Source organism: Asterias amurensis, chromosome 3 (assembly GCF_032118995.1).
Source record: "Asterias amurensis chromosome 3, ASM3211899v1".
In the NCBI taxonomy this organism is placed as follows: Eukaryota; Metazoa; Echinodermata; class Asteroidea; order Forcipulatida; family Asteriidae; genus Asterias; species Asterias amurensis.
The window spans coordinates 27,823,121-27,846,120 of record NC_092650.1 but is presented as its reverse complement, the minus strand read 5'-3'; the positions used below and the strand labels follow the sequence as shown (position 1 = coordinate 27,846,120).

At 39.8% G+C, this 23,000-nt stretch overlaps 2 protein-coding genes across 2 annotated transcripts; one reads left to right on the top strand and one right to left on the bottom strand.

Annotated features, from left to right (window-relative positions):
- The first annotated feature begins 11,308 nt into the window (after positions 1-11,308).
- Positions 11,309-15,165, top strand: LOC139934806 (uncharacterized). Its single transcript, XM_071929209.1, has 4 exons — positions 11,309-12,320; positions 13,008-13,136; positions 13,443-13,885; positions 15,101-15,165. Exons 1-4 carry the CDS (start codon positions 12,232-12,234, stop codon positions 15,163-15,165), a joined length of 726 nt encoding a protein of 241 aa, XP_071785310.1. The 5' UTR covers positions 11,309-12,231.
- A 3,249-nt stretch (positions 15,166-18,414) lies between these two features.
- Positions 18,415-22,728, bottom strand: LOC139935076 (uncharacterized). Its single transcript, XM_071929533.1, has 8 exons — positions 22,512-22,728; positions 22,115-22,290; positions 21,464-21,568; positions 21,168-21,300; positions 20,664-20,731; positions 20,422-20,514; positions 19,852-20,056; positions 18,415-19,531 (listed from the first exon to the last, which is right to left on the bottom strand). The coding sequence occupies exons 1-8, from the start codon at positions 22,711-22,713 to the stop codon at positions 19,395-19,397; spliced, it is 1,119 nt and encodes a 372-aa protein (XP_071785634.1). The 5' UTR covers positions 22,714-22,728; the 3' UTR covers positions 18,415-19,394.
- Between the last annotated feature and the right edge of the window lie 272 nt (positions 22,729-23,000).

Sequence of the window (23,000 nt, the reverse complement as noted above, 5' to 3'; positions counted from 1 at the left end):
TAAATATTCATTTGTAAATAATATCCATGGTTTATTAAAAAAACTGCAATACAGCGGCTTAAAGACAGTGGACACTATTGGTATTTGTCAAAAACCAGTCCAGTCCGTGCGCAGAGTGCGAGATAATTAGCATATTTTCCAGCTTTCATTTGCAGTCGCGCGGTGCACTCGGACCCTTCGAGATTTCGCGTGACAGCGCGAGAACTCGGAGACGATGTGCAAAATTGGCTACAGGTCCCAGCAAGAGGGCAGTGTGGGGTCAAGCATGGAGTGGTAAGTTTCTTGAACATTTTCCTCGTAAAACAAATTCATTTTTACCGGATTTTCGAGACCAAATACATGTGAATCTTCGTCTGAAATGTGGTTGAAGTTTTACACTTTTTGTTGATAGGCTTTACACTTAGGGTGCCCCCGACTGTTTCGAGCACGATTGAGACAAACGGAGTCCATATTCTGATAGACGAAGGATAGTTCTTTCGTTTGGTACCACATACACTTCTGCAGGTTTTGCCGTTGATATTTTTTTTCAGTGCCAAAAATGTGCAAAAATCATTGTTTGTGCCGCTTCGTTTTAGCTTACGTGACGTCATCATAAGAAAAGGCTTTGGTTTGTGTACTGTTCGTACGGCGTTGTTTTTTTATCATGATTGTTTGATGACGATCGTTGTGAAAAAAAATCATGAAGAAATAAAATTTCTCATGAGAAAAAAAAGAATAATATCAAAAATTATTTCTATCAATAATAACAAAACATGGCAATTTGATGCAGGATTGAAATATGGAATTGTTATGGGTTTTCTTCGTGGTGGTTGAGACTCTGTGTTAAATGTGTAGAGTAAGACTTAGAGTAGGTCTTCTATTTCTATGATTCGAATCTAAGTTCTATTTTACATGTATATTATTATTCAAAAAATAATATTTGTTTAATTACCTGAAAGTATATTCAATATTTGTGGACACGTTGTTGAGAAAATAAATAATACAATAATTATTGATTGAGTTTCAATTTGATCAGGTGGTCAATACCTTTTGCTAGTTCATACTGGGTTAAATCCTATTGATTCGAGTCTTGGTTAACTCTTAATCGAAAAGGGAACGGTCAAACATGTCTAACTTTAATTTCACACAGCAAAAATATTTCACTGGGGGATTGCAATTTATTGGTACTAACTGTAGTCCATGTCAGTTTTCTGCTCAGTGTAAAGTGTTTCTGAAACATTTTGGTCTTCTTGGGCATGTTTTTAACTCTATTTGCTTTCTTTGTGTTCCTTTTACAGTCCCAGCTCTCTGAAAATTTTCCACGGTTTAAAGTGACGGGGAGACCCGAGCCTGGACGACTACATAGGGCGACTACTGTTGAAGTCGGGACTGTTGATTGCTTAGTCGAGTTGCAAACATTTTTCAACTACTCGGTTATCGTGCCACTGCATAGTCGTAACTACAATGTACCTGCTTGTGAACCAATAGCACTCCGCACTATATGCTAAAACCAAGTTTAGTACATGGATCTCAGACAAGCGTACAAAATTTTACTAACAACATATGCACACACACTTGTCCACTATGTTTACTCGCGTTACTACTACTACATACACGTGCCATATGGCACGTTTGGCGTGATTGCTAAATTAGTGGAATGTTTGTCTGACACCGGGGTCTTTCAAGCAAAAGTGATGTCATAAGTGCAGAGTGCTATTGTATCGCTTGCGACCATTCACAACAGCGAAAGGCCCTTTGCGAGACCACGGCTTTGACTTAAGATTCGGCTCAGGCTAGCTTGGCCCCGTGGTAGTTTTAACAATTGCGCATGCTTTGCTTATGCCCCGTGGGGTGTCAGACATGCCAGAGCCTGAAGCCGAATCCAATGCCGCAGCCGCGGTTTTGAAAAGGGTCTTAATTTACTTTACGGAACACAATCTGATTGTTTTTCACCAGTTACATAATCTTTCAATCCATTCAGCGTTAACTTTAATACATTGCGCCTGTGCCAAACAATATGCCGTAAGGCATCTTGGGCATCGAAAACTAGTTTAAAAGTTGCGACTCCAAGGCCCGACTAGTCGAGTAATAAATTTCACTAGGAGACTCCCTCACAAGATATTTTTGTAAACTGAACAAAACTGATATTTCTATTTAATTTATATTAATATACCAAGGTACTTTCCCAAGTAATTTTTAATTTGTATTTTGCTGTGGTCACTAAAGTTTTTTTCAACTTGTCGTGTGTGCAGAAACGCATCAAAATGTCGTCGTTATTTTATGTAAGCAGCTGAAAGGGACTTTAAAATAAATGTTTTGTAAAATTAACAAAGTTAAAAGGTTTGTCATCTGGTTTATTATTGTGTGTTGTATATTGAATATATTTAATTTGAAGCTGACCAAACTTTCCAGCTTTTAGTTGAGATTTCACAGTTAATAAGTAGGGAGAAGGCCAGGGTCAAGAATTGAACATTTCATTGGTTAAAAGAAAATAAACAAATGAGTTTTGAACCCTTTTTAATTTTATTTTAATCAATACAATATAATACAAAGAAGGATTTCTTTTTAAAACTCAAATATACTTGGATTCATAGCATTGGGTTGGAAGGCCATCATATTTTGGCACTGAATAGCAATTATCCGTTGCGTTTATGCCAGTTTTGGTTTCGTAGACGTAAAGATACAGATCAGATAATAACTGAAGCTAAACCCGGCCAAACGCCATACTAACGAATAATAGTCGGGCACCCCTTTGTTGTCGAAACAAGCCCCCGTGATTGCATGACATGAGCAAGGAATCATGCCAAACCAAAGGTGCCTTGCGCTTTGTTACGTAGAAGCTGATTAGTCAGTTGGCACGCTTGATGCACATTCTGACCAATCACGTTCGGGCTCACATTATACCATTGAGTAATGGCGGATTTTTTTACCTAGAAAGTTCGCTCTGACGGCGACGGATACTTAGGGTGCCTCCGACTGTTTCGAGTGGAGTCAGAAACAACGACAGTAGCGGTTGAGTAGATGAATAATGTACCTGAACACACATGATTAAGGTTTGTCTGCACGATTTCGTTAAATGCTACAAAAGGGACTTTTTCGGAGACCGTTATTTTTGTACAACGATGATCATTTTTATAGTCCAAAATTCCTTATTTCTGAACAATTAAAAATTCACCTATGGTTTTTGTCATTACAATTAAGCATTCCTCATTCATACCGTCACGTTCTTGTATTTTTACATGGCTGGGTTTTCACGATATGATTTTTTTGAAAATGTGCCCTCCAAGCTCATTATATATGCAAAACTGCGACTGTCTTGCATACGCCGCAAATGAAATAAAGGACTTTTCCGCACGGTGCGCAGTGACTGCAAGTCAACTAGTATTTGCCATCTGATGAAAAGCATAAGTCCTCACTTGACGCTGTGCCCGCCCTACCATACATCCGATCACCCTTTTTATATCAAGGGTAAGTTGTGATCATAGGCTATCATTGCCATGCAGTCAAACGTTAACCAAGGTTGTAGCTACCACGGTCGGAGCCGGTCGGCTATCACCGGCCCCAGCTTTTGCCGACCGGGATCCAACAAAAAATATCAAACTCCGACCGGCATAAATTTATGTAAAACTGTTTTAAATGCCATTGAAATAAGTGAAAAATAAAGAAAACAATCATGTAAAACTCCTAATTAGATGTGTATTTTATTTCTGTAAAAACAATCAAACAATTTTCTCTCCAAAACCGCGTTCTTCTCCGTGATTGTTGCTTAAAAATAAGCCGCTTGAATGCTGCGAGTTCATGGAGTACTGAAAAAAGCACGCACAATCTCCGGCGTGCGTGTAGTATCCATGATGCACAAAACCACACGATCACATGATCAACACGGTCACCCACTGGTTCATGCAGCATGCACAGCACATAACACACACAGTCCGAAGTCCATCTTAACCAAGATTCCGCACGCTGTGATTGGCCATTGATGGCTGTTAATAAATCCATATTCATGATCTTCTCGGCTAGCCTTCTTCACAACACACGCTCACGAACGGAGTAAAGAATTGGCGAACGTTGTGCATCACGCCTGCAGACTGTATGCACAATGCACAGCCTTGGAGGAATTCTAGTAACATGGACAACTTCTGCCAACAGAGGGCGTTGCGGGCCAAAGTTCATTGAATTATTTCTCAATGTGTGTTGTTGACCGATCGTTGAGTCACAAAGATTTTGTTGCAAACGGAGATCAGAACATGTTCAAAACAAACAATTCTCAAACAACAAGTTCATTCAAATGGTTGTTGATAATTTAGGGAATAAATTAAGAGATAAAGTCGTCCAATTTTAGGGACTTCACTTCCGTGTTTTTTTTTATATTTTTTTTTTAGTTTCAATTTTTGTTTGTACCATACATGCAGCAGGCTAGTGAAAAAACCTGCAGGCGATCAAGAATTTTGGTTGACTCGCCCGGCGGGCGGTTGAAAACAAAGTTATTCTGATGGGCGGACAATGTTGGTGGAGTCGTCGAAGTTGCATTAAATTTTTATTTAGAATTTTATTTAGATGATTTTCCTGTCTATTAATACTTGTTGAAAAAAAAATGAAATGACAAGAATCAATTTTTGAGTTTATTGAATGCACTTCGTTGAGAAATTGTCAATGAATACAACTCAGTGAAACATGGCTTTTCTATTTTACTAATGTGCTCCTTTTTGAAATGGAATAGTCTAGATTTTGCGGCAGTGATCGGACATGTGTCCCGTCATCCTGTGTTTCTGAACTTGTCTCTCCACTCTGCATTGCCTGCTGATGAATATATGCAACTACAAGCTTTTCAATTGATAAATTCAACACTCAAAAATTCTGCCTAGTAGTCTACCTACCCTATTTTGAGATGGGATTTAAATCGTAAACAGAATATTAATTTTATTTATTTTACCCTAACATTTTACTTTAAAACTTAATAAGTATTTATTTACTATGACTCCCTGGACATGTTTTTTCCTTTGACAATGGCGATGTCAAGGCACAAATAGGCAAGAGAGAGCCTGGGGAACCCATCAAAGCTTAAACAAAACCTAAAAATCTTCAGCTTCCAAAGACGCTGCCCCTGTTGATCCCACCGGGTTGTGAGGCGCTACGCTGCCCCTACATGTACACCCACCCTCTCGACCATGCTCTCGACAAAATTAGCCGGCATCCAATTTGCCCTAGCTACAACCTTGGTTAACACAATGCAGTATTTAAGAAAAATGTGTTTCTCCAAAAGTGGTAGGCCTTATGATGTATTGCATGGCAAGAAATACTACAACAATTATCAATATCGATATACAAGTTTTAAAAAATACGCATTCTGCCCCTTATATGTGACAAATTAACGATTATAGCTCCACTGATGTGTGACCCCAGTAATAAGTTTAAATCTCACGTTATGATCACAATAAACCATTTTGAAATATTTTTGTAAAGCATTTTGACAATGTTACCTTTTTTATAGTGGTGAAATTTGAACTCTTATACATCGTCATAAACTTGGTGAACAAAATTGTCTCAGTACCATGATACAAATTTTTTGAAAATACGTGGGGAAACTTTGTGACACTACGGGTCCCGGTGTGGCGGTTTCAGTCTTCCGCCGTGTTCAGTTTTCCGGGTGACGTAGTCGGTCATATCTGCACGTTGTTCGAACGGTTTTATATGGTGGCCCTGAAGGGACATCGCATATCGCAAACGTGTGCGCATACGTATGCAATGTCGTGAAACAATTCGCAAATATGTTCGCACACGAATGCAATGTCGTGAAACAATTCGCGAATATGTGCGCACACGTATGCAATGTCGTGAAACAATTCGCAAATATGTGCGCACACGTATGCAATGTCGTGAAACAATTCGCGAATATGTGCGCACACGTATGCAATGTCGTAAAACAATTCACGAATATGTGCGCACACGTCTGCGAATATTATTTGTGATGTCGTGAATTTTATTGCATACCATGTTGCATACCTTTGAATAAAATGTCTAATGATCTGGGGGGTTTCTTTCCAACAGTGAGATAAGCGGTAGTCATTGCAGCAGTAGTCTTTGTTGTGAGGCAAGCGAGGCGTGTGGTCGTCCTTGGCCTGGTGCCAAGTTCCTGGGTATACACATGCTTTACAGAGGGAGCCTGCTGTAGCGCCACAGTACTCCCTAGATCGGTAACAAATTATCCACAACTATGACATCACCCTAATGGTATGCAACATGGTATGCAATAAAATTCACGACATTGCAAAACAAATCGCACTCGTGTGCGCACATATTCACAATTTGGTTCACGAAATCGCATACGTGTGCGCACATATTCACGATTTGGTTCACGAGATTGCATACGTGTGCGCACATATTCGCGATTTGTTTCACGACATTGCATACGTGTGCGCACATATTCGCGAATTGTTTCACGACATTGCATACGTGTGCGCACATATTCGTGAATTGTTTCACGATATTGTATACGTGTGCGCATATATTCGCGATTTCTTTCACGACATTGCATACGTGTGCGCACACGTTTGCGTTATGCGATGTCCCTTCGGGGCCACCATAGTTTTAGCTTTCCGGCGTGTTCAGTTTTCCGGGTGACCTCTCAGATACCGCCGCGAGTACCCTTGCGAGTAGTGTAGTTCTCTCAGCAGTGACCCCACATTGTTTATATTACTATTCTTTTCTGTGTAGTCACATAGTCTCTTGCCCTATCTTTACATTTATTCATGGGAACAACTTCAGGCAGGTCACACTCTGCTTGCGTAAAAAACAACTCATACGATCCACACGTTTGCCGCTAGTTGCACTCGACTCGTGGACGCCGCCATGACAGCTACCGGAGGGTAACGGATAACTCAATACGGCACTAACAATGGACTACTTTCGCTTGCTGTGCGGAGGCATCGCATGACGTAATGCTACCGTATTTGGTCATTCGGAAAACTGAACACAGCGGAAAGTTGAAACCGCCACACCGGGACCCCGCACACCCCCCCCCCCCCCCCCCAACAAAACAAAATGTCCCGAATGGGTACCAAAAACCGAAAGAAAATTACCCCCATGATTGTGGACTCTGGACACTATTGGTAATTGTCAAAGACTAGCCAGTTAGTGTATCTTAACATATGCATAAATAATAAACCTGTGAAAATTTTAGCTCAATCGGTCGTCGAAGTTGCGAGTAATAATGAAAGAAAAAAATACCCTTGTGTGCTTTCAGATGCTTGATTTCGAGACCTCAAATTCTAAATCTGAGGTATCGAAATCAAATTCGTGGAATTTACTCCTTTCTCAAAAACTACATTACTTCAGAGGGAGCCGTTTCTCACAATGTTTTATACCATCAACCTCTCCCCGTTTCTCGTTACCAAGAAAGGTTTTATGCTAATAATTATTTTGTAGTAATTACCAATATTGTCCACTGCCTTGGAGATACAGTATGTATGGTGTAAACATTTGCAAACTTATATTTACATGACGTTTTCTTTTATTAATCCCCAAACCTTCGTCAACATTTTATTTTTGAAGTATATAATACTAAAATGTCAAACACTGCACAATCCACTTTATCCCGCCTTACGGTGTACAATCATGTATTATATTTTACCAATAATTATTGGTAAAAACGAGTATTAACAGGTTTATGTTAACATTGGTTTTCCGTCACCTTAAAAAAATTATATTTAAAAAAATGTTGACACAGGGGCGCAAGTTTCAACCTACTAAAATACAGACAGAAAATTAGAAACGACGACATTTAAAAAATATAAACTTCTTTCCAGTGAATTGCTTATTGTTTGTTGGTTGACAGGTATACTGGCGTACTACAGATAGCACAGTTAACAAAGTAACAAAGAAATGACTGACTCAAGTGATGGTAAGTTTTGCTGATTTATGTTCTGACGAACGGACACTTTGATGCCCACAATTCAAATTCAAAATTATCTTAAAAGACAGCCTTATAGGCAAGATAAATACATTCCCGGTCAGCCTTTTAAGCAAATAAATCTAAGTTGTGCTAAGTTATATATTATAGAAGTTGACCAATGTATCACGACGCATCAAAGTTCGACATAAAATATTTTCCTTTTGTGCAAGCCACACCCACCACACACAATGTTACACCATTCTGCAAAAAGCTGCCATATAAATCAAAAACAATATTCAAAATAACAATATTAGTGGGCAGTTATACAATTTAAACCCGTTTCTGCTAAATTATTTCTGTACAAAACGAACTTTATATGCTTAATGTAGTGTTTTTAGTTTTAATACGTCCGGAGACAGTAAAAAGGGGCTTGCTTGACACCTAATTGTTGGGTTTACTGGACTCTGGCAAGCCCACTTATCTGCACACTGCTAACACTCAGCATTCAAAGAGGAACCGATTCTCCTTTCTAGTTACTGATCCTTATGGCTCCACCCCAGAGGTTGGACTTAATACTCTCTCATAACTTCCCAAGAGTGTACACTTTTAGAAACAACAAAGAAAAAGAACACAACAAACAGGGTCGACTGCCTACCAGCTAAACTTTCTACGATCCTCACTGATTATTTACCAATCCCATCTATGGAGAGCTAAAGGGTGAAAATTACATAGTTCATAAAAAATAATTATGTATGATTAATTTACCTATCAGCAAATAAAGCTAGATTGAGACTAAATCCTTTATAAATAAACACAAAAGTTATGGCTTTGTACACCCTTGTAGCCTTTTGTAGCAGTCGGACTACCGTTAAGGCACAACGTCGCCTTCTATCGGTTAACCCAAAATCATTCAACCAAACTTTCTGTTATCACAACAAAATGTTTTTCTTGTATTCATCACTAACGGCCAGACTAAATTCTGCTGCCAAAGCTTGTACAGTATCTCTTTGTCAAACCTCTTATCTCTCATTTGATTGTATTATAAAATGAATGACTTTTAGTAAAAGTAACCCGAAGGTAACCAGGTTTGGCGCGTACAGACGACACAAACTTGCACAAGAGAGGTGGCCTTTGACTTGCATTATAGAAGGAGGTCACTGTATACGAGACATTGACTTCCGGCTGCTGGTTTGCTGGTTTGCTGGTTTGCTGGTTTGCTGGTTTGCTTGTTTGCTGGTTTGCTGGTTTGCTGGTTTGCTGGTTTGCTGGTTTGCTGGTTTGCTGGTTTGCTGGTTTGCTGGTTTGCTGGTTTGCTGGTTTGCTGGTTTGCTGGTTTACTGGTTTACTGGTTTGCTGGTTTGCTGGTCACTTTGCTGGTTTACTGTTTTGCTAGTTTGCTGGTAATTTTGCTGGCCTAGGTTTGCTAGTTGCTGGCCATTTTGCTGGTCATGATTTGCTGGTTTGCTGGCCATTTTGCTGGTCGTGGTTTGCTGGTTTGCTGGTAATTTTGCTGGCCTAGGTTTGCTGGTTTGCTGGTCGTGGTTTGCTAGTTTGCAATCAAAACGACTGCTCACCCCGGGATGATCCAGCGCATAGGCCTAATTATTGACCATCCCATACTGCGTGTTTCTCTGTTATTTGCAGATGATGATTTTGGGCAGAAATTGCCGCCTCTTCACATTTACCTGAAACGAGTTCTTGACAAGTATCCAGAAGGAGGACAGATACTTAAGGTATGCTACATCCCGTTCGTACGACTTAAACACCATCGATTAAAATGGTTGTTGCTGTTTATAATAATAACATTTACATTTATTGCACGAATAGATTTGTTACTGTGTGGAAACAAATAAACCTCGAAACATCGAAATGGGGGGGGGGGGGGGGCTACGTTTTTATTTGTACACGTGCACACAATCATGGGTACACGTTTTTATGGTCAAAAGTTCCAAAAACCATTGATGTGGCAGCTATTTCACTGTTCAATTTATCAATTAAAAGCGCTGTGTCATTGGAATACAAGATTGTATTATGAAATATTTATCTTTAAGTTGTTAATTTGGTGTATTTGTAACAAAAAGTGCACACATGATTATTGTGGCTGTCACTACGGACGTGCCGTTTATGTTGAAATAGGCCTCAACGGCCTATTAACAAGCGTCTTGCCTCCCAAGAAATACCCCAGAACCAAAATAATGGACCGTCCATTTAGCCAAAACAACACAGAAGAGTGGCTCAATCCTATCTGCACTTCACAAAAACTCGCATGCAAAACCCTGCTTTAAGAACGTTAACAAAAAGTCACATACTCTGAACATCATACATAAAACAGCCGTTTAGTTGTGTCCCCGTCTTAAAATAGAATTTCACTATCTTCAAAATGGTGGTTTAGCGAGCAAACGACCAAAGATCCTGACGGTAAAGTTTTTTAGAGAGGTCAGTTTTTGGTGTGTTTTTTCTTCTGATAAACTTGTTATTTGCATTGAAACGTATACACCAGCGATGTTTGCAGGTCCAACATTTCTACGCTGGAGGGAAATTCTGCCTGAAGTCAGAAGACAAATTTTTCGCGGGGTCTCTGTAGCCAGTGTACGGCGGTTGTTAGCTTCGTAGCTGCGCTGCGGTGTGTATCATCACGTATGTACGAATGATCGATTAGTTCGGTTTAGTTAAACCGATGAAGACGAGCAGAGTATACTGTTCGAAAAGTCGGTCTAGACCACATCGCCACCGGCTCTTTCTCGGGCCAAAACTCTCTTTTACACATGGCATGTACTTGCATAGTTCACTATTTTCAATTTTAGTATTTAAAATACTTCTTATTTTTCACACCATGCAAGGGATTGACGAAATGTTTGTTTTAAAACCATTGTTTCCAATAACCCAGAAACAATTAAAGTAAACACTTTAAGCTGTTGAGTTACTCCGGGTTGTTCTAAAACCCCCTCGACCCCCACGACCCCTCGACCCCTCGACTTTTGTGCGATTTTTTTTTTTTGTACACGGAAATCGCCACAGTTCACAACCTCAGCCAATCACGCACACAATTTTGTACGCTGACGTCGACTACCATGCCTCGCACATCACAACAACACAGCGTACGAGACGGACCATACACACGTAGTATGCACGAAGCAAACTTCGCGTGATTGGCTGCTGAGATGTGGCAAATGTGATGTACAGATAAAAAAAAAGCGGCATTTTCACGCGTATCTCTTGGCCGATCCGAGATTATTATCCCAACTGGGAACCTGCGTTTACCGCCCGAGTACGATTACGGCAAACTCATTACGTGATGATCAAGCAGGCCCATTTCCGGCCGATCGCTCCCGTCCTGTGTGTAAAAACAAAACTGGTCAACCATTCATTCATTTGTGATTGTTTTTGTTTCATGAGGGTGATTTGTGAACATTAGGGAAACGAGCCCAGTCTAATGTCACGTTCTCGAACCTCACTTTCTGAGGTTCGAGCCAAGTCAATTATGAACGCTTGCAGCACTTAAACTGATTATCTTCACTGATAATCTAGCCTGCGGTCAGGAGTCGAAAGTTATACTTACAACACCACTGACCCAAGGAGGCCGCAGTGGTCGGGTGGCTGGTCACCGAAATTGCTTACGTAATCACTGCACCATAAACACCTTCACCGCTGCTAGTGGTCACGGTCTGTTATTAGGCTGTGTTGCGGGGAGCTGGCTCAAGGTCGTTATTCCACCACAGAACTTTCGGGTGCTCAATGGTGCAATGGTCCTTGCTCAACGTGTCAAGTTTATTTTACATTTTGTGTGTATATAGCGTAGTCGAACAATCCGATGACTAAACTATATCTGTAAATAATGGCAAATCCAGGCCAGTTTGGCTGGCTAGGGTGTTTTATCCCATATGTAATTCAGAACGGGAAATGCTTTCTCGAGGCTGAACAGTGCTTAAAGTTTCTTGGTTTGTTCAAGCGAAAAGAAATCAGAGGATGAGTTCCATTTGACAAATGTTTCAATGAAAATGGTATTGTGGTACGGGACGAAATTATATGTTCTGGCAGGAATAATAATCGTACCCACATCAGTCTTCTTTGCTTTACCACCCTTCTAATCGGAGGGGGTTATTTAAGGGATAGCGAAGAGCAACTGACAAAGTACATTCCCGACCTTGACGACTTCAATGTCAATAAGTTATATGAATTGAGGGATTTTATCACAAACACCTGCCTGGCAGCATTGATTGGCCAGCCCAATGAGCGACATCGGCAACATCCACCAAATGCCCACAAACAAAATTTGGAAACAACCACGAATATTGTTTCAAAAATTATTGCTGCTGGTGACCCCACTCAAGGGCCCAGTGCAAACTGAGAGTTAAAAAAGGATGTGTGAGCATAAACAGAGACTTATCCAGCTCACCAAGGAGGTCCATGCTGGTGGAAAAAAAAACGATCTGCTGACTGCATTGGCGTGGTAAGTACATACAAGATTCACACATAAATCATACCAGTTCTACAACTTATTTTAATAACATAAACTTCCATTCTCAGTGCGTTTTTTTACCATAAATTTAGGCCTAGGGTGGAGTGGGGTGGAGTGGGGTGGATCCGTGTAGCTGGTTGAGACGTTGAATTTACAACCTGAATTTGTAAAAAGACCCCACACACGGACACATCAGTTTAGATCGAGGCTATCATGTTCGGCGTCCATAGTTTATTTAAGGTGTCGACCATCAATGAATAAAATACGGTGGAAGCAAGCTGGACATTTAACAAATTAAGAAGTAATTAATTTACATCTACTGAAATTAGTGTTAAAAAAATATTCCAAAGACACTCTGATAGAAAAGTCCCAACCATGCGTAAAATGTTACGGTCAATCGTCGATCAATAACCAATCACTGCCGATCATAAGCAGGCCTACTAATTGTTATATTAATAGATGATTAATTTGCATTTGGGATGAAAAACCCACAACCCTTGCAATAGAGCAGTGTCTTACCAACTCGACTACCGAGATTGCCCATTAGTTCAACATGACTTACACACATCGGTGTTCGATGGGTAAAAGACAAAAATTAGTATGTAGTAGTTGTTTGCAAAACTGTTCTGTCTGATCGATACAACGAAACCACTAACTGTTGTTATTTCCATCTGACAGGGATGCTTCTTATGGAAAAAGTAATGAAGAATGGGATGGCCACCTCGTCAAGGACGATTTCATCACGGTTCTGAAGACGACAAAATCTGGGACTGAGGATGCAGATTCATTCTTTGATGAAATCGTGAGGTAAAAATAACACGGCAACGCGGCAAAACATTTCAACATATTATTGAAAGACGGTCGTGCGCTACGCATGGTGTTTAAGGATAAGTTACATTGACCGTACTGAATTCATAACCAAAATACTAATAATATTAATAATAATAAATAAAAATCACTAGAGCTAAAGTTAAACCTTTGTGTTTATGAGGTTTGTGTAGGCCAACCGGTAGTCCGACGTAGATTCTAAACATTGTGCATTTTAACCATTTCCCCGGTGCCAACAAGACAGATCCAAATAACGAAATAGACCTTTATTCATTTTTTTCACAGACAGGAAATTCAGTCACGTTTCCAGATTCAGACAGAGGAGATGTTATTCGTCGAGGACACAAAGAACGTATCCGAGGTAATAGACTGGTTTCAAAGGAGAATTCCAGGGGTAGTTCCAAGCCTCAGAAAGATTCGATCTCTGAAGAAGAAGTGTGAAGATGAGTTCAAGGCAGTATGGAAACCCAATGTATGGGTATGGAGGGGCAATGTGAATTGTATGGAGCGGCACCAAACACGTACATACACACAACCGCCCTCCCCCCTTTCGAGAGGCGGGCATCACACACCTACATTACACACAGCCGCTCCCCTATCAGGGGAGCGGACACCACATACGTACATAACACACGTACAGTCGCCCCCCTTCCGAGAGAGCGGGCACCATACACGTACAAGAGGCTACACACAGTCGCTCCCCTTCCGAGAGAGCGGGCACCATACACGTACAATAGGCTACACACAGTCGCTCCCCTTCCGAGAGAGCGGGCACCATACACGTACAATAGGCTACACACAGTCGCTCCCCTTCCGAGAGAGCGGGCACCATACACGTACAATAGGCTACACACAGTCGCTCCCCTTCCGAGAGAGCGGGCACCATACACGTACAATAGGCTACACACAGTCGCTCCCCTTCCGAGAGAGCGGGCACCATACACGTACAATAGGCTACACACAGTCGCTCCCCTTCCGAGAGAGCGGGCACCATACAGGTACAATAGGCTACACACAGTCGCTCCCCTTCCGAGAGAGCGGGCACCATATATACACGTAGGCTACACACAGTCGCTGCCCTTCCGAGAGAGCGGGCACCATACACGTAGGCTACACACAGTCGCTCCCCTTCCGAGAGAGCGGGCACCATACACGTACAATAGGCTACACACAGTCGCTCCCCTTCCGAGAGAGCGGGCACCATACACGTACAATAGGCTACACACAGTCGCTCCCCTTCCGAGAGAGCGGGCACCATACACGTACAATAGGCTACACACAGTCGCTCCCCTTCCGAGAGAGCGGGCACCATACACGTACAATAGGCTACACACAGTCGCTCCCCTTCCGAGAGAGCGGGCACCATACACGTACAATAGGCTACACACAGTCGCTCCCCTTCCGAGAGAGCGGGCACCATACACGTAGGCTACACACAGTCGCTCCCCTTCAGAGAGAGCGGGCACCATACACGTACAATAGGCTACACACAGTCGCTCCCCTTCCGAGAGAGCGGGCACCATACACGTACAATAGGCTACACACAGTCGCTCCCCTTCCGAGAGAGCGGGCACCATACACGTACAATAGGCTACACACAGTCGCTCCCCTTCCGAGAGAGCGGGCACCATACACGTACAATAGGCTACACACAGTCGCTCCCCTTCCGAGAGAGCGGGCACCATACACGTACAATAGGCTACACACAGTCGCTCCCCTTCCGAGAGAGCGGGCACCATATACACGTAGGCTACACACAGTCGCTCCCCTTCCGAGAGAGCGGGCACCATACACGTACAATAGGCTAAACACAGTCGCTCCCCTTCCGAGAGAGCGGGCACCATACACGTACGCTCCACAATCGAGGGAGCGGACATTATTTTATTTGTTTGTATTTACTGTGTTTATTTATCTTTGTATAACCATATACGTGTAATGTCTAGTTGGATCGAAAGGTAATGGTCACCTACCCATCTGCGGCAATTATTTTTACATGTTAACACTTTAATGGTCAAATTTATCGGAACCTCAAAATATCATGCATATCATACATACATGTACATGTACATACATGTACATGTATATCTGCTCAACGCTGGACTACGATCCGTTTGGCTGGTGGGTTTTGTGGCCGGATGCTAGACCAGCCCCTTGAAGCAAAAACATCGTTCAATCGGAAGCAGAATACGTCATTTGGCAAAGCTTTTCGATGTTTTAATTCACTATTTGTTATGTCTCATCAATAATTCCATATCTAAAAAACATTTTCATTCAACAATGTAGCGTTATTACATCAAAAAAATCTATTGGAATCGTGGAATTTTGTGTTTTTCTTCGACTCGAACATGACTCGACGTTGCTGGATCGCTGCATTTCAAGACAAGCTCAAACCTTGAAGCAAAAACATCGTTCAATCGCAAGCAGAATACGTCATTTGGCTAAGCTTTTCGATGTTTTAATTCATTATTTGGTATGTCTCATCAATAATTTCATATCTAAAAAGCATTCCCATTCAACAAAGTAGCATTTTTAACGTCCAAAAAGCTAGTTGAATCGTGGAATTTTGTGTTTTTCTTTTTTTAGCTTCGACGGGATGAGAGTTACGTTATCGCAAATGCTTTTAAAATATTCTACATTTTATGTGACTTAATTGATTTCAATGAAATTGATTAATTTTATTCCGTTTAACTGTAAGGTTTTTGTTTTAACTCAAACCTCTTGCTTGTAGACTTTTGTCCATGCAGTAGGCCTACCCAAACGAGGGACGTATGTTTACATGTGTGTGTGCGTGTCGTGTGAATGCTCGCTAAAAAATCGCACGCGGTAAAGGTGACAGACGGCTGGCGCCCTTAACCAGGGACCCGCGTTTGCAGCGCTCGTGTGAAAGGGGCTTAGGTACAAGTATATGCAAGTATTATGTACAATGCAAATAACATGGAGTTTGATTTTTAAAACTGCATAGCAAATAAGTTTAAGATAATTTAAGTTGTTACGATAATATTATTGTTAGTAAAGGTTTTTTTTACAAATTTTGCTGACATTTCACACATAATTTTTAAGAAATGTATTTTGGAAAACAAGATGATTGGAATGAATGCTCATCTAAAAAAAATGATTATGCCATCACACCGTTATTATTTATTTTTTATTCGTATTATACACGTCGGCCTATCGTGTGTTTAACTTAATATTACTACAATCACATGGTATAGAGTTTCTATTAGAACAACCATTCAGACAATCAATCCAGTTAGAATTTGACATTGAACACATTATATCAATTACGCCATTGTTGTTGTTTTGAACTTGTGCATGGCAGACTTGCCAGGTATTTTTCTGACATAAACCTGAAACGTTATTTTAAATGCATTTATATAAATCCCATTAGGATGTTATTCGATAACTCAGAATACACACGTAAACATGTACTCAGTGAAGGTGAACGTTTGAATTAAACAGTAAATCAATGAAATCAATTATAATGCCACTCTATCTTGCTATTGCTTGTTTGTTTGTTTACTAGTTTGTTTGTTAATTGGTTTGTTTGTTAATTGGTTTGTTTGTTTATTTGTTTGATTCCCCCCCCCCCCAAAAAAAAAAAAAAAAAAAATAATGAATGTGTTAGCCCTGTTTCCTTTGCTGTTTTAATTCGAGGTAAATCATTAATGCGCGTACCTAAAACTCTGTACAGGAGTCCGGTAATCGGATTAGCCCGATCTGTGTGAAGCTGTGCGTTCGTCCGTAAAGCATAAAGCTTTGGCCATTCCATTCACAATTAAGGTGTTAAAACACTTCTTAAACTTTGCAATTAAATCAAACGTAGAAAAATAAATAATAACAAACTGTTTACATCTGTAATAAACTGCAACTTTTGCTCTGTTGCAAAACTATACTGCAGAAGCGTGCGGAAAAATGCACTGTACTAAAAAAGAAAATCACACCACACGGCAACATTACCCCCTTCTTAAGATTGGTATGCCCCTAACGCGTAGCAGGTTTGAGTTCCAAACTTGTGTTGACGTTACTTCTCATTTTCGAGAAATTTTCCACATGATCATAACTATTCCAGCTTACGGTGGGATAAAAACCAAAATAATATCACATAAATCTTCAAGAATTGGACTTTCCAATAGTATACTTGCACGCTTAAATGACGTTTAAAAGGAGGGAATATACCTCTTAAACCGGTACATTTTTAAACATGTGAACATGTAAGTGCACTTATTCTGTTGTTATGTGGAGATTTGGAAATGTGCACTTGAATTGTATTGAATTTAATTGAATTAAACGGAGCATTCTCTGCCACCGCCGAATAGTGCTGTGTAGGTGCATTCAATGGGATCTCAAACAACCACCGGTATCCCGATTCGCTATTTGGTCTAACCATACGGCAGAAGGCAAACAACTGTAGTTTAACATCACCTTCTTGAGAGGGACCAACCTCCATTTTAAAGCTCGAAAAACGATATTTTTGTGGTGCTTTCTGGAGACGGCTTCCTGCCGTTTCCGTAGTTGGTTGCATAAGTTGTACACGGAAATTTCATATATTCCCTTACAAAAAAGTACCATGGTAAAACCATGGTAAATTTTACCATGGTAATACCATGGTACAAATCGATGGTAATTTGGACACAACCATGGTAGTACCATGGTAGTACCATGGTACTGTACCATAGTTATATCATGGTTTTACCATGATACGGTTTAACATGGTTTTACCATGGTAAACTGTACCATGGTAAAACCATGGTACAATTTACCATGGTATAACCATGGTATATTGTACCATGGTTCTACCATGGTACAGTTTACCATGGTAAAACCATGGTTGTACCATGGTACATTGTGCCATGGTTATACCATGGTAGCTGTACCTTGTACCATGGTTTTACCATGGTACCTTGTTCCATGGTTTTACCATGGTACCTTGAACCATGGTGATACCATGGTACCTTGTACCATGGTTGTACCATGGTACATCTTACCATGGTTATACCATGGTACTTTGTATCATGGTTGTACCATGGTACAAGATACCATGGTACAAGAATGGTACGAGATACCATGATAAAACCATGGTAAGATGTACCATGGTACAACCATGACACAACCATGGTACAAGATACCTGTGATAAAATGGGTACATTAAACCATGGTAGAACTGTATTTACATCTGTCCGCATGCAACTTCCTATAGCCACACACTGAAAATAAATGGAATGTTAAAACTTGTTAAGATTATAGTCAAACATTTATTTAGTACATCAAGTTACTTGTCATTTAATTTTGTACATGTTACTTCATTGTAATGACTTACTGACAACACGGTTTGATAACTGATATAGATTGTAAGTGTCAATGAATTCCATAGTTGATTTGGCAAGCAAACACAAGTCTTTTTAAAAGACACAAACTATCCTATTAGTAAAGCTCTCTTTTAAACATGGTTATTAGTTGCAGTTCCCAAGTTAAGTAAACAATGTATTCCGTTTTCGTTCTTAAAATGTTTGAGCCAGCATCGGCGAAACATGGAATTTCATCTCACTTTCCAATGGGATAAAGTCAAGTGTATGAAAATGACAAATAATGGTAAAACCAATCGATCGGGCTATCTCCAGTAGTCGAAAAGTGCAACAATTAAATCAACTGAAAATATGATACTAAAACAATGTTAGACAAAAAGATTATCAACAATTTAAAAAAAACTCTCATTTTGGCACAGAATTCTGAAGGTTACAAATTGCTTACAAATAGTTTTGTTACAAAGTATCGTCGTGAAAATAATAATAATAAAAGACCTTACTTTCTTAATTGCCGTGACACAAATATTAGATAAAAAGGTATTTTTTGTTCATGTTGAATACAACACAACAGGTTTTGCATAGTTTCATAATGGGAACACTTTACTTTAGCATAAAGCCATACAGAAGAATGCTGTGTATGTTCCAAAGAACTTTCCCTTTTACTGATACGGCAATCATAGGTTAGTGAAAATTTGATTAACTCGATTACTAATATTTTTTGATATATATTAAAGGCACTGGACATTTTTGGTAATCAGTAGTAGTAGTTTTTGAGAAGGCGGTAATTTCTCACTAAAAAAAATAAATCTGAAAAAGACGTAAGGCCTGAAGCCCTTTATTCAGGCATCTGAAAGCACACACAATTTTACCGAATGTTATCGGTGCAAAGTTTCAAATCCTACTTAAGAGATGCCTCTGATCTACTGGTGAGGTGTTACTGATCTGGATCTGGCTGCTCAGGTGCAGTGGCAAGTTTCTTCTTTTGTAGCTTCCCCTCATTGCTCAGTTTATTGGTCATCACTAACCTTATTGACTCCGCACTTGCATCCTTGAACTTGTTCGTGACATATGCTGTGAAAAAATAATAAAGTAATTTTGCTGTAAACTGACATTCTTTTGCAGTAACTTAATCAGGAAATCAATGAATCAAAACCATCTGCTTGTTTTTGAGAAGCATTCCTTCCATTAAGTGAATTAAATGCAAACGCGCCACTTTTGTATTTACAGTAAATTCTGCAGCTAAACTCTTTGCGCAAAGATTAACAAGCGCAATACGCATGAGAAAAACACATTTTGCACCATGCAATATAGGAAATATATCAGAGTTGTTGCCAAGGATCATCAAATCGGAAATTGGGATTCAAGAAGATAATGAGTTAGTAGTTGCGTACCTAATATTGCATCAACCTTGTTTGTGTTCAAGGCCGGCTTTGAAACGCCCCTTGTATTCTTGCTGCCCGTCAGGGAGTGGGAGGCAAGCATCTCTCGGCCGAACAAAAGCACCATCAAGTCAGATGTCAACTTGCGGGGATCAGATGAGTTGCATCTTGCTAGCAGCTTTCTCTTTACTCTCACATTGGAGCTCAAGTTAACCTGCTGAATTAAGATATTTAAAACACTTCTGTAATACTTATGACCTTGTAACAACTTGTAGGTAAAATAACCTTCAAAGAACATCTGGTTTTAATACCAGCTAAACGTTTCAATCAGTATGCTCTGATCATATATTTAGAAAAATGCTTGACTCTGATGATGAACACTGCTTAATTATTGTGGGTGATGATCATCTTAAACAATTCCAATCCAGCTGAAGGCCTCAAATAACATTATTCAAAGATGAGAACCAACTCTATTTAAAAGAAAAATCTTACTTGAAAAGACCAAACCAAGGATGTAAAAGAAAAATCTTTGCAGTGTAGCACTTTATGAATTGAAACAAATAATAGTATAATAATGCTTACTTCATCTTCATCCTCAAGATCCATCAGTGAAGGAGCTTCATGTATCACAACTCTTTCCGGTCCAACCGCTGCTGCAGGAAGGTTGAGATTGTTCTGTGCAAAAATAATTTGTATAGGAAGGATATAAAAGAGTTCAATGTCCAGGTAGAAAACGAAATTTCTGGGGGGGGGGGGATACAAACAAGTTTATAAACATAAGTATTTTGTCTAACTTGTTGTAAATTTCAAGAAAATGTTTTTACCTTAGGTGCCCTCTTTCTTTGCATTTCTGCCATGAACGTCTTGAATGTCTGTATAAAGTCAGGAATACCTGTAAAATTGATAAATATTATACAAAAATTCATGAATTTTGAAACTATATAGATAAACATGTAAGACCGCAATCCCACAAGATCCATAATTAAGAGATCTGACCACAGAAATGGATTAATCGCAGACAGGAACTGCGGTCGTTTCCACTCAGGTACATGAATGATTGCGTATTGATGCACCTTTTGTGAACAAAAGTAAATCAAAAATTCACTAATGAAAGGTCACTCAAGTGTGCAGTCCCTTTCTGGCATAGACGGGATGCACGACCTCAATTTGCGGGGTCCGATCTCGCTTTGTTTTCATTTCCCACATGACGTTGATCATCTATTAATTATTGCAATCTGCAATCCACACTGACACCAACTTTTGCTATCCCTATAAAAATAAAGGATAACTATGGGTCCTACAAAAACACAAAGAAATGGTAGGCAAACCTTTAAAAAACATTAACTGGTTCTGGAGTCTCTCTTTTTCGCTACGCTCCTTCTTCAACTCTCGTTGAAGTCCCGCAATGATGCTTTTGTAATCTTTCTCATCATCGGGAGATATCTCGGCAGCTTCCTGATCCTGCAGCCATGAAAATAATACCATTCATGATGTAAGTCTTGGTTTTTACACTACAGGAGTTCACTATGCTGTACACACCCCATTTTATCCTCAAGCAAAAAGGTTCACACAAAATAGAACAAATATTCTGACAAAAAATAAAGCAAACATGCCTGTAACATACCTCAATATTGTAAGAAGTTGACTGCATCTGTTGTCGCAGTTCCCGTGCAAGCATTGTGCCTTGCTGCACTGTGCCGCTGTCATTTGAGGACCTTTTTTTCTTGGCCTAAAGAAGAAAACAATTATATAATTTACATACATTTACTTGAAGTTTGTTTTGAGAGACCACCCTACCATTCAATTCATAGAGTAACACACACCGAGAAAAGCCATGGCCAGGATGGCCCTTATAATATGAATAAACAATTTTTCATCATTGTATTACATTTGTATATTTTCAAGAAAAAAACAACTCGCAACCTTAGTCCTTACACTACCGCTACACAGTCCTTAGTTTGCAAATGTTGCTAATTTGTTGCAACTATATAGTACTTAAACTTGCAGTGCAGACATCAACAACATTTTTTTATGTGCATTTTTTTTAACTCGCCTAATTCTGCAGATTGTGCGGTTGGTGGTGCTGCAAATTGAGGATTTGGGGTTTTGTTTAAATTTTTGTAATATGGAAATAAAATCATATTAAAATGTACAAGTGTTTCGCTCATGGTCATGGAGTCATGCAAAATAACCTTACTATAATACTACTGGATTTGTTGTTAGTAGAGCACAAACATTTATGAGCATATAGCCTATGTTTTATTTTTTAACAAACCTTCTGTGCTGTTTCTTCTTCTTCTTCCGAATCGGACTCGGAACTGCTTGATGATGGCACCCTTGTCCTAGTTGAGGGGTACTTCCTTCGCTTTCCCCTACCCCTTTCAAAATCGGTTTCTATGGATTCCCCCTTGACCAGCTTGTTCCTCTTCTCAATCAACTTGAGTTTGGAATCTGAAATTAGAATTGGAGGAAAAAAACAACCGTTCAAAATCAAACAATATCAAGTGAGGATTTTAAAATTAAAGTTGACATTTATAAAATATAGATCACTATTTTCAATAACCAATTGACAGCAAACTGGCACCATCCGGCATGATTTTTTTTTTTTTTTTAACAAAATATCCTAGGCCGAGGTCTAAACTATGTTTTTTTTAAACTAATATTTTACTCACCATTTATAGCAAGAACAATTGCCTTGTAGGAATCGTGCTTCGCCGTTCCGCCGTGGCCCGAGATCGGCCACAAAACCGTCACCATTTCCTTTTCAGTTATCACACAAGGAAGATCTTTTTGCTCAACATTTGTTATCCAGCTGACTTCACCCACCTCAACACTGGCGTCGTCCGTAAACTCAAAAAGTGCATACTTCTTCATTATAATATTGAATACCAGATAAAAAAGGATCAAAGTTCAATTTATTTGAATGACAATAAAAACTCCGGTCGCGAGCTATAGAGTGTAGAGGTCGTCTCCTGCTGCTCTGCTGCTGACGTCGACGTTCATTCAAACTGCCGATGACGTGGCAAAAAACGGATAGATGTGCGCATGATCGTGCAACGTCATCATACCCCGACTCTTATTGGATAAAAACGTATCACGTGATCGTGCCAAAAACTACACTTTTTTGCCTAAAATTATCGAATGTTCTCTAAAAAATGTAT